The sequence below is a fragment of the Vitis riparia genome, chromosome 19 (assembly GCF_004353265.1).
Source record: "Vitis riparia cultivar Riparia Gloire de Montpellier isolate 1030 chromosome 19, EGFV_Vit.rip_1.0, whole genome shotgun sequence".
NCBI lineage: Eukaryota > Viridiplantae > Streptophyta > Magnoliopsida > Vitales > Vitaceae > Vitis > Vitis riparia.
This window is the reverse complement of record NC_048449.1, coordinates 5,557,374-5,568,556: the sequence shown is the minus strand read 5'-3', so window position 1 is coordinate 5,568,556 and position 11,183 is coordinate 5,557,374. Positions and strand designations below refer to the sequence as shown.

The 11,183-nt window shown below is 29.4% G+C and overlaps 1 protein-coding gene across 1 annotated transcript; it reads right to left on the bottom strand.

The window, feature by feature from the left end:
* Nucleotides 1–821: 821 nt before the first annotated feature.
* On the bottom strand, nt 822–3,568 carry LOC117908705 ((-)-germacrene D synthase-like). The gene is given in 8 exon segments (XM_034822387.1): nt 822–1,300; nt 1,475–1,723; nt 1,811–1,949; nt 2,094–2,312; nt 2,411–2,436; nt 2,439–2,785; nt 2,956–3,223; nt 3,409–3,568. Coding segments are annotated over 8 exon segments (1,674 nt in total). The 5' UTR covers nt 3,541–3,568; the 3' UTR covers nt 822–1,006.
* Between the last annotated feature and the right edge of the window lie 7,615 nt (nt 3,569–11,183).

Genomic DNA, 11,183 nt, shown 5'->3' with positions numbered 1-11,183 from the left:
CACGCTTCAAACTCATTCTAAAACTCATCAAACAATTTCTATGATAAATTTTCAACAATTTCATTTTAATAAAAATTCTCCTATCCAGTGTAAAAGCTTCACCAATTTTAAGCTATCAACACTTGTACTTTTATCGTACTTGAGATGCAGCTAGATTGCAAGAAAGAAACAAAGCGACTCCATCATGTTGCTCGAGGTTAACTTAAGCAGCTGTCCACATCCACATGTCTCATACTCAACCCTTGCATTTCCTCTGCCAACCCCTGAAACATACACCTGCCATATTCTTCTTAAACCAAACTTACCATACAGTAAGCAGTTAACTCGGCTGCTAGCTTTCCATTGCTACTGAAACAAACAGCTCCTTCCCAAGGAAAATCCTACAACATTTGTTCACTGTTTAATCATCTTTCAATTGGCATTTTACACTGATTACAGTACTTGATCATATCCCCAATCTGATCTTGATAAATTAGGGTTCTGCTGCCACACCACTAGCAACCAAACAGAAAAGAAATTAAACAAGTTGATTTCACTCTACCACTAATCAGAGGCTGAGTATTTAGATCCCTGAAGAGGAGTATGACTCTTGGTATGATGACTATGATTTAGAGCGAGATAGCCATGCCTTTGTTCTACAGTTTGGAGTTTAAAGTTGTCCGGGTCATATATTTTTGTAGGAAGCTGCTAAGACAACCTACAGACAGATTAGCACCATCACATGGTGCATTGTAAGTGATGAAGATGACAACCCAGAGGGCTGAATTTGTAGAAATGTCAGCTAGCTAAGTAATACTGGAAAATTAATTTAATCATGAGAATGGACTTCCAATAATATTTGTGATTTAAAGGTATCATAAACCAACGTTCTTAAAATTTGAACCAAACTTCCAGTTACATATTACAGAAAGTAGATTACAATGCAATATAAGATCTCTCCAAGCAAGCAGCAGAGAGAAGGTTCCAGTTTATTTATGGAGGATGGCAAAGCTAGCTAATTCCAACCTCATATTGGCACAGGATCAATTAGCATGGAAGTTACGAAATCCTTTAGAACAGTCCCAGAATGAGTATAGCCATCTTCATTCTTGTATATAACATCTATAACACGTGCGAGATTTAGAACTCGCATGAGGATGGGCATTGGGAGAGCCGTTGGGATGAGGCACTCTTCATTGATATCCTTCCATGCATCTCTTACTTGTTTGTTGAATTCGTTGTGCGTTTCCTGCTCCGACGCACCATGTTGCTTCATGTAACATTCAACAGCTGAGGCAACATGTCCTCTCTTCTGCTCAAACTACAAAATATAGAATCATATAGGTTAGTGGAAAGTACAAATATATAAAAATAATTATTTGAGCCATTTGAATTTCAGAAATTATACATATCTAGTAGCTCCAATAAATCATGGTATCAAAGTATTTACTGATTTGTGAGTTATTATTCTGAAACAGCATAAGGATTACCATACCTTGTGGGAAACCATATCATCCATGAGCCTGCAAACTATGGCTGAAGCCCTTACAATCTTAGGCTCACTGAAAATCCAATCGAAGGTTTCTTTTGTCACAGCATCTCCCATTCCAACAAACGATGTGGTCGCCAGCATTGAGTATGCAGAGGTAACTAACGCCACAGGCATGTACTCCTCCATGGTTGGAATTTGTTGCACTTGAAGCCATTTGGCTTCCTCATAGTATGCTCTTACTTGATTTTTCATCTGAGCAATGGATTTGGTTTTCATTTCATCAGTATGGTTATTAAATTTATTGCTTCTTAAAGTATAATAATCACATGTAAGCCTTACTGCTTCTTTTGCATAGTAGAGCCGATACGATCTTCCTTCCTTGGCCATTTCTTCCTCAATTTCACTGTATACATATAAGAGTGCTTGATAACACACTCTCATGTACTCTGGCAGTTGATCTATGGCACTGATATCCCACCTGAAAATCAAGAAGCTGAATGATGAATGACCATGCATAAGCTGAACTTATAACAGGATAACTTACTGTGGATTGATTGACTATACAGAATCTGCATTCAGCAATGAGATTGAAACTAAAGGTCAAGAAGTGTATGAATTAAACCTCTCAACTGCTTCGGTGAAGAGCTCGAGTTCTTCAAGTGTACCATACGCGTCATAGATGTCATCAATAATAGAGGTCATGGCTATTACTTTAGTGAGAATCCTTCTAGCCAAGAAAAACTGGGGCTCAAAGTACACCCCCAATATCCAAAAGTAGCATTCCACCACCCGATCTCTTGCAAAAGGAAGCTTGTGTGCAAAGTCTAAATCTTTCCACCACCTATAATACGGTACAATTCAACGGAACTCAAGTTAATTCTAACCCCTTTCAAACTTCAAACAAACAAATAAGGCAATCCTACATCATTATGTACTTACGCGGAAATGTCACTTAGCTCCTTCTGGCATGTAATTTCTGTAATAGGTTGAAATCCAACTTTGCTAGCTTCAGCAGAGGTTTGTTATGAGAATCATCTGCTTGGTACACAGAAAAATAATGCCTGGCCTCTAGCCTAGGTAACCCCTTTCGGATGGGCTGCTTTAGGGCATGAACTACTTGTTCAGCAAGAGGATTTGAAGAGTACTTTGTGGCGGACTGAAGGTGAGTGGTAGTGAAAGCAAGTGCTTCATCTAATATATCTTCTCCATGCACCCTGAAATGTGTGGCTTCATACAAGCTTAACATTCCCCGCACATCGCTGCTGAGGGATTCCTTGAAGTTTCCTTCATTATCCTTGAAGTTGTTGAATAAATCTGCTTTACATGACACAACATGGCTCTTTGAGTTTCCAAGTTGTGGATAATACTAATTGAGGTATGTGGTTCATATTAATAGAGGGCAAAAGATTCATACTTCATTATCCTAAATATTTTATGTGTAGCACAGTATTGAGAGAAATGAAGATATGAGTGAAAAGACTCACCACATGAGACATTGTACCCTTGTTGTCTTAGTAACCGAAATCGGAGAGAAGCAGTATAAACATCTTCTTCAGCAGAGACAACGGAACCATCGAACATGTTTTTTAATGCTTCATCAATCTCACTCTCAAAATGGTAAGCAACTCCCAGCCGTTGGATTGCATCAATCAAGAGCAACTTTTGCGCAGAATCATCATCAGCAGCCATTAGCATCTTCCTCACTTCTTCTTTCAGCTGTTGGACATGTTGCTTCAAATGATCATCAGTGTTCTGCACCGTCAAATTTAAACAATTAATAAAATAAACATGAGCGCCCTGTTAAAAAAATTCACAGCATCCCTGAATAAGCTGTTTAATCTGTGATATTACAACATTCTAAATACATTAGGAGGGTCCCAAGAGATAGCATGCGCGCACTAGGTAACAATGGCCAATAGCCAGTAGGCATATCTTACTGTGAATTCAGAAGCATAAGAAAGGAAATGATCCCCCCAAATGCTGGGATGAAAATTTGCACAGCGCCGGCCAACCTCAGGGCTGAGGTTTTTAGATGGAGCAAGAAGTACCACTGAAGACTGAACAGACATTTTTCTACTATGGTTTGGAAGTTGGTTATAATATTATTGCCCGATGTTTTCTTTGGACTTTCAGCACTCATATTTATAGGGCATCAACCCCGAACACGGGCCACAGCAAGATGACCAAATTGCACCTGAAAAAAAACGTGGATAACATAAGCTAGGTGGGTTCCACGCGTAAACCACAAGTTCTAAAAGGTGAAAAGAAAACATGTTGAATTACGTACGTTAACGTGTGCATCTGAACAGACAACCTCAGTAAAATAGTCATTTTGAAATTAGACGATGCAGGATCTTGAACCAATTAAAGTGGAAATTTTAGAGTCTGAGACGCCCAATAGCGTTGAAATGCCATTGTGTTTCAATGGTATATAGTACTTACAAATTGTGTTATTATTTTTTACTTAGCAAAATTGTAGTTAAAAATATATAGAGACAAAAGTTTTACTTCAAATTTTAAAAATTATTTGAAATTCAAAAGTTGATGTAATTAGTACTATAACATCATAAGACTCAATAACATTAAAAAATTATAGACCAAAATTCATTTTGAATAGACGGACTATTTCTTTCTTGGCATATATTCATATTTTTGTAAATTTTTTTACTAAGCAAATAAGTTTTAAATTAAGACTTAAAGTATTATATTCATCATCAAGTTTATTAATTTTAAAAATTATTTGAAATTCAAATAATAACTCAATTAATACCATAAATTTGCATATAATTTAGAACTCAAAATAATTTGAAACTCACATAAAATTAATTACAGATTAAATCAAATCATTTTAGTTGTAATGCTTCATTTGTAATTTAGTTTTATATAATGAAAAACTAGACTCATTTACATTTTTATTATTTATTTTAAATAAAATATTAGTAAACAATTATTTGTTAAAAAAAATAATTATGATTTTATGAAGATGTTAATATCCAGATTTTTATAACACACATTAAAATACTATAATTTTTTTTATAAAAAAATATAATTTGTGCCTTTATTATACTATTACTATTTATATTTTACTAAAAATATTTATTTTAAAATTTAATATCATGAATTAAATTTACTCAATATAATATAAATTAAAGTTATAATATTTTTATAAAATCAAAATAGAAAATTATTTTTTAAAATAATTTATTTAAACAGGTTTTTTTAATTAATTTTAAAAAAACAATTAATTTGTCAAACACTCTTATTTTTATAAAATATTAAAAAACCTTTTTGTTATTTAACTTTAACATAACATTTAAAACTAAGCATTAATAAAACATGTTCTTCTCAATTCTTAGTTCAAAGAATGAATCCTTTAAAAGAACATTTAAAACCAAGCCTTAAAAAACATGACCAAAACAACCCCACATTGAAGGACTACTATTGAAATACTAATGCTATGTTTGGTTTTTACAAAATATTTATTTCATATTTGATTTTAAGATGAAAAATATAAAAAAAATCAAATATAATTAAAATTAATTAAAAATTTATATATTTAGAAATTATTTAATATTTATATAATGATGAAAAATAAGTGAAATAAATTTAAAGAAATATATAAAAATAATTTATTGATTTTGAATGCATATATATATATATTTTTTTTTTTGTGTTTTCCTTTCGTTTTTTTATTATTTTCTTTTTCCCCTATTTTCCTCGAGCTTTCCGGCAAGCCTAAGAGAATCAAACCATTAGGTAAAAGGTTTTATCTATCACTGCTACAGATTCAAAATTTTATCAATCATTGCTTCCGAATAGTAAAAGATGGCCGGCACAACCGCCAAAAAGAAGTCTGTACGTGAATTTTTGTGGCTTGTGCCACACGTTAACACCGGTGGTCCAACACGTCTTTGATAACATTTATGCACCCACTCACCCTAAAATAACAAGTTTCACATGCACAAAAGATGAAATGGGGAATTCTACGGCACTCGAACATTTAGATCATAATTTGTCCTGCTCGTACGTACAAGATGCCTTTTTTTTTTAATTTTATCTAGTAAAGTCACCAAACCCATCATGGGGGCTTTTTTTTTTTTTTTTTTTTTTTACTTTTGTAGCCTTAAGGATACTTTTCACAATTTCACAATTCCACAAATTCTAATATATATTAAAAACGTCTTTTGAAGAGACACCTTCTATAATTTCAAAAAATTGAATTTATACTAAAGGTGTATCTGAAAAAGATACTTTCCATAATTCCATAAAATCTAATATGTATTAAAAATTATGAAAATGATTTTAAAGTTAAAGATGTCTCTCTTCAACATAAATTCAAATTTTTTTACTATATATGAAAATTATGGAAAGTATTTATTCAAGAGATACTTTCAGTATAAACCCAAATTTTTTAAAATTATAGAAGGTGTCTCTTGAAGAGACATTTGGTATAATTCCATTTTTTGAGAATTGTGAAAGATGTCTCTTGACACCTTCTACAATTTATATAACTAGAAATAGAAAATTGAAAGTAATCAAAAGAAACATTGGTTGGTTATCTTGAAGAGTGAAAAATTTGTCAATGTATATAATTTGGTAGATAAAGCTAGTGTGAGTAGAGTTGCACTTTTCACAACATCATAACCAAATTCAAATGATGTGAAGTTATGATACATGAGTATGACATTTAGGTGAATGGAGCATAATGCAATTTATTAGGAGGTGTGAAATCATATAAATTAGACTTTTGTGAATTTGGTATGTGTTTGAAAATTTCTTCTACTCATAAGAACAACAATATGTAGGATAGACAAAAGTCCTAAGTCTCACAATCGTTCATTACTAGATGAGCCTTATATGTGAGACTAATTTTGTTTTTCATTAACTTAGACTTTTGGGAGTATACGTAGTTTAAAATTATTAGGTATCAAGGAAGATGTTTGACCTACCTCACCCTTCACTTGTAGGCCTTATATGTGAGACTAATTTTGTTTTTCATTAACTTAGACTTTTGGGAGTGTACGTAGTTTAAAATTATTAGGTATCAAGGAAGATGTTTGACCTACCTCACCCTTCACTTGTAGGTGTAGACGTCAATAATTGAGTAGTACATGTGGTCTAACATTATTTGGAAAGTAATAGATGAAGTTTAAAAATCGAAATATTTATTTTTTATATTATAAGTAAAAAATAATATAAAATTAAATTAGTTTGTATTCATAGTTACAATTAATTAAATTAATTTAAAGATAAAATTGGAGATGAAGACCAAAATATTTTTTTAATCGATATCTAGCTTAATATAAAATAGTATTTTTTAATATGAGATCCTAAACATGATTTTTCCTTTTATAAATATTATAATTATAAACAATATATCAATGATAATAGACATAAAATCAGTTAACTTTACAACATATATATTTACAATAGTTTTATTATTATTAATATATATGTATATATATATATATATATATATATATATATATATCTCCCTTTAATTTGTTTTTTTTTTTTTTTTTAAGAAATCATCTCTTCAAGAGACGGTATTAGACTTTTTGCTTTAATTTTTTTCAAAAGAATTTTTAGAAAGAATCTATTTAAGAGACGATTTTAGCTTAAAATTATTTTTAGAAATTGTCTATTTAATAGAAAATTGAGAGTAATCAAAAGAAACATTGGTTGGTTATCTTGAAGAGTGAAAAATTTGTCAATGTATATAATTTGGTAGATAAAGCTAGTGTGAGTAGAGTTGCACTTTTCATAACATTAGAACCAAATTCAAATGATGTGAAGTTATGGTACATGAGTATGACATTTAGGTGAATGGAGCATAATGCAATTTATTGGGAGGTGTGAAATCATACAAATTAGACTTTTGTGAATTTGGTATGTGTTTGAAAATTTCTTCTACTCATAAGAACAACAATACGTAGGATACACAAAAGTCCTGAGTCTCACAATCGTTCATTACTAGATGAGCCTTATATGTGAGACTAATTTTGTTTTTCATTAATTTAGACTTTTGGGAGTGTACGTAGTTTAAAATTATTAGGTATCAAGGAAGATGTTTGGCCTACCTCACCCTTCACTTGTAGGTGTAGACGTCAACATGTGGTTTAACATTATTTGGAAAGTAATAGATGAAGTTTAAAAATTGAAATATTTATTTTTTATATTATAAGTAAAAAATAATATAAAATCAAATTAGTTTGTATTTATAGTTACAATTAATTAAATTAATTTAAAGATAAAATTGGAGATGAAGACCAAAATATTTTTTTAATCGATATCTAGCTTAATCTAAAATAGTATTTTTTAATATGAGATCCTAAACATGATTTTTCCTTTTATAAATATTATAATTATAAACAATATATCAATAATAATAGACATAAAATCAGTTAACTTTACAACATATATATTTACAATAGTTTTATTATTATTAATATATATGTATATATATATTACAAAAATAAGACGATTTCTCCCTTTAATTTGTTTTTTTTTTACTTAAGAAATCATCTTTTCAAGAGACGGTATTAGATTTTTTGCTTGAATTTTTTTTAAAAGAATTTTTAGAAAGAATCTATTTAAGAGACGATTTTTGCTTAAAATTATTTTTAGAAATTGTCTATTTAATATAAAATTGAAAGTAATCAAAAGAAACATTGATTGGTTATCTTGAAAAGTGAAAATTTTGTCAATGTATATAATTTGGTAGATAAAACTAGTGTGAGTAGAGTTGCACTTTTCACAACATCATAACCAAATTCAAATGATGTGAAGTTATGGTACATGAGTATGACATTTAGGTGAATTGAGCATAATGCAATTTATTAGGAGGTGTGAAATCATACAAATTAGACTTTTGTGAATTTGGTATGTGTTTGTAAATTTCTTCTACTCATAAGAACTACAATATGTAGGATACACAAAAGTCCTGAGTCTCCCAATCGTTCATTACTAGATGAGCCTTATATGTGAGACTAATTTTGTTTTTCATTAACTTAGACTTTTGGGAGTGTACGTAGTTTAAAATTATTAGGTATCAAGGCAAGGTGTTTGACCTACCTCACCCTTCACTTGTAGGTGTAGACGTCAATAATTGAGTAGTACATGTGGTCTAACATTATTTGGAAAGTAATAGATGAAGTTTAAAAATCGAAATATTTATTTTTTATATTATAAGTAAAAAATAATATAAAATTAAATTAGTTTGTATTCATAGTTACAATTAATTAAATTAATTTAAAGATAAAATTGGAGATGAAGACCAAAATATTTTTTTAATCGATATCTAGCTTAATATAAAATAGTATTTTTTTAATATGAGATCCTAAACATGATTTTTCCTTTCATAAATATTATAATTATAAACAATATATTAATGATAATAGACATAAAATCAGTTAACTTTACAACATATATATTTACAATAGTTTTATTATTATTATATATATATATATATATATATATATATATAATATATATATATTATATTACAAAAATAAGACGATTTCTCCCTTTAATTTGTTTTTTTTTTTTTTAAGAAATCATCTCTTCAAGAGACGGTATTAGACTTTTTATTTGAATTTTTTTAAAAGAATTTTTAGAAAGAATCTATTTAAGAGACGATTTTAGCTTATAATTATTTTTAGAAATTGTCTATTTAATAGAAAATTGAAAGTAATCAAAAGAAACATCGCTTGGTTATCTTGAAAAGTGAAAAATTTGTCAATGTATATAATTTGGTAGATAAAGCTAGTGTGAGTAGAGTTGCACTTTTCACAACATCATAACCAAATTCAAATGATGTGAAGTTATGGTACATGAGTATGACATTTAGGTGAATGGAGCATAATGCAATTTATCGGGAGGTGTGAAATCATACAAATTAGACTTTTGTGAATTTGGTATGTGTTTGAAAATTTCTTCTACTCATAAGAACAACAACATGTAGTATACACAAAAGTACTGAGTCTCACAATCGTTCATTACTATATGAGCCTTATATGTGAGACTAATTTTGTTTTTCATTAACTTAGACTTTTGGGAGTGTACGTAGTTTAAAATTATTAGGTATCAAGGCAAGATGTTAGGCCTACCTCACCCTTCACTTGTAGGTGTAGACGTCAATAATTGAGTAGTACATGTGGTCTAACATTATTTGGAAAGTAATAGATGAAGTTTAAAAATCGAAATATTTATTTTTTATATTATAAGTAAGAAATAATATAAAATTAAATTAATTTGTATTTATAGTTACAATTAATTAAATTAATTTAAAGATAAAATTGGAGATGAAGACCAAAATATTTTTTTAATCGATATCTAGCTTAATCTAAAATAGTATTTTTTAATATGAGATCCTAAACATGATTTTTCCTTTTATAAATATTATAATTATAAACAATATATCAATGATAATAGACATAAAATCAATTAACTTTACAACATATATATTTACAATAGTGTGGACCCCGCATTTCGGCTCATGCGTTTCCCACTCGATGGCGAGCTCGATTTTATTTTGAAAAGTTGATTTTATTTATTGTTTGAAAAATGATTTTTATTGATTAAGAAAAATGACTTGGAGTCGCCACTTATTTTTGTTTTATTTTTAAATAGTAAACAAAATAAGAAAGAAAAACCCTAAGTGTGACTCCTTATTTTGGAAAAGGTGGTCTGTGAAAAACCGGATCGGGTTCGGGGGTCAGGTTACTTATCGGGAAGGTACGATAAAGACCGTAGCACCCCTCTAAGTCCCTAAAGTCGGGTCTCTACTAATAAAATGAAGCAATCATGGCAATTGATGAGGGAATCAATGAATACTTAGAGTGATTATGCACATGTGAGAATCTAAACATGCATACAGAAAAACGACCCGAGCGGATGTGAATGCGTACCTAAGCAGTGATCCATGAAGTGCTATCAAGAAGTGAGGTTAGTGCACAATTAAAGAATAATTTCGAGCATGTCATAGAGCAGAATAAAATCAATCATGCATTGCAATTAAATCAAACAAACAACCAATCGATCATAAAATCACGTATATGGGGCCCCCACCAAAGCCCGATCGATCTTGCATGAATTAATCTCACAAATTCCATTATCCTGAAATTATGAAAATGACATTCACGCTTATTAAAATCAAGAGGAACAGAAGATTGTTTGAAAGCCAAAGTGGAATTAAAACCATTTGAGAGGAAATTGGATTTTTGAAATTTATTTGAAAATTGGAGTTTGTGAATTAAGTTTAAGAATTGGAATTTAGAAATTAAATTTAAAAGAAATTAGAATGTTGAAAATTATTTGAGAGTTTGGAACTATGAAAATTAAATTATAAAATTGGAATATTGAAAATTATTTGAAAGTGGAATTTTTAAAAATAAATAAATAAAATGATGATAATGATAAATAAATGTGAAAATTGGAAATTTGGAAATTAGAAATTAAATTCAGAAATTGGAAAATAGGAATTTCAGAAATTGAGAATTAAATTTGGAAATCGGAACCTTGATGAATTATTTAAAGATGGAATTTTAAAAATAAATGAACAAATAAAATAATAATAATAACGAAAATAATAATGATTAGATAAATAATTGCGAAAATTAGAATTTTGGAAATCGGAAATTAAGTTCAGAAATTGGAATTTTGAAGAATTGTTTAAAATGGAATTTCAAAATAAATAACTAAAATAATAATA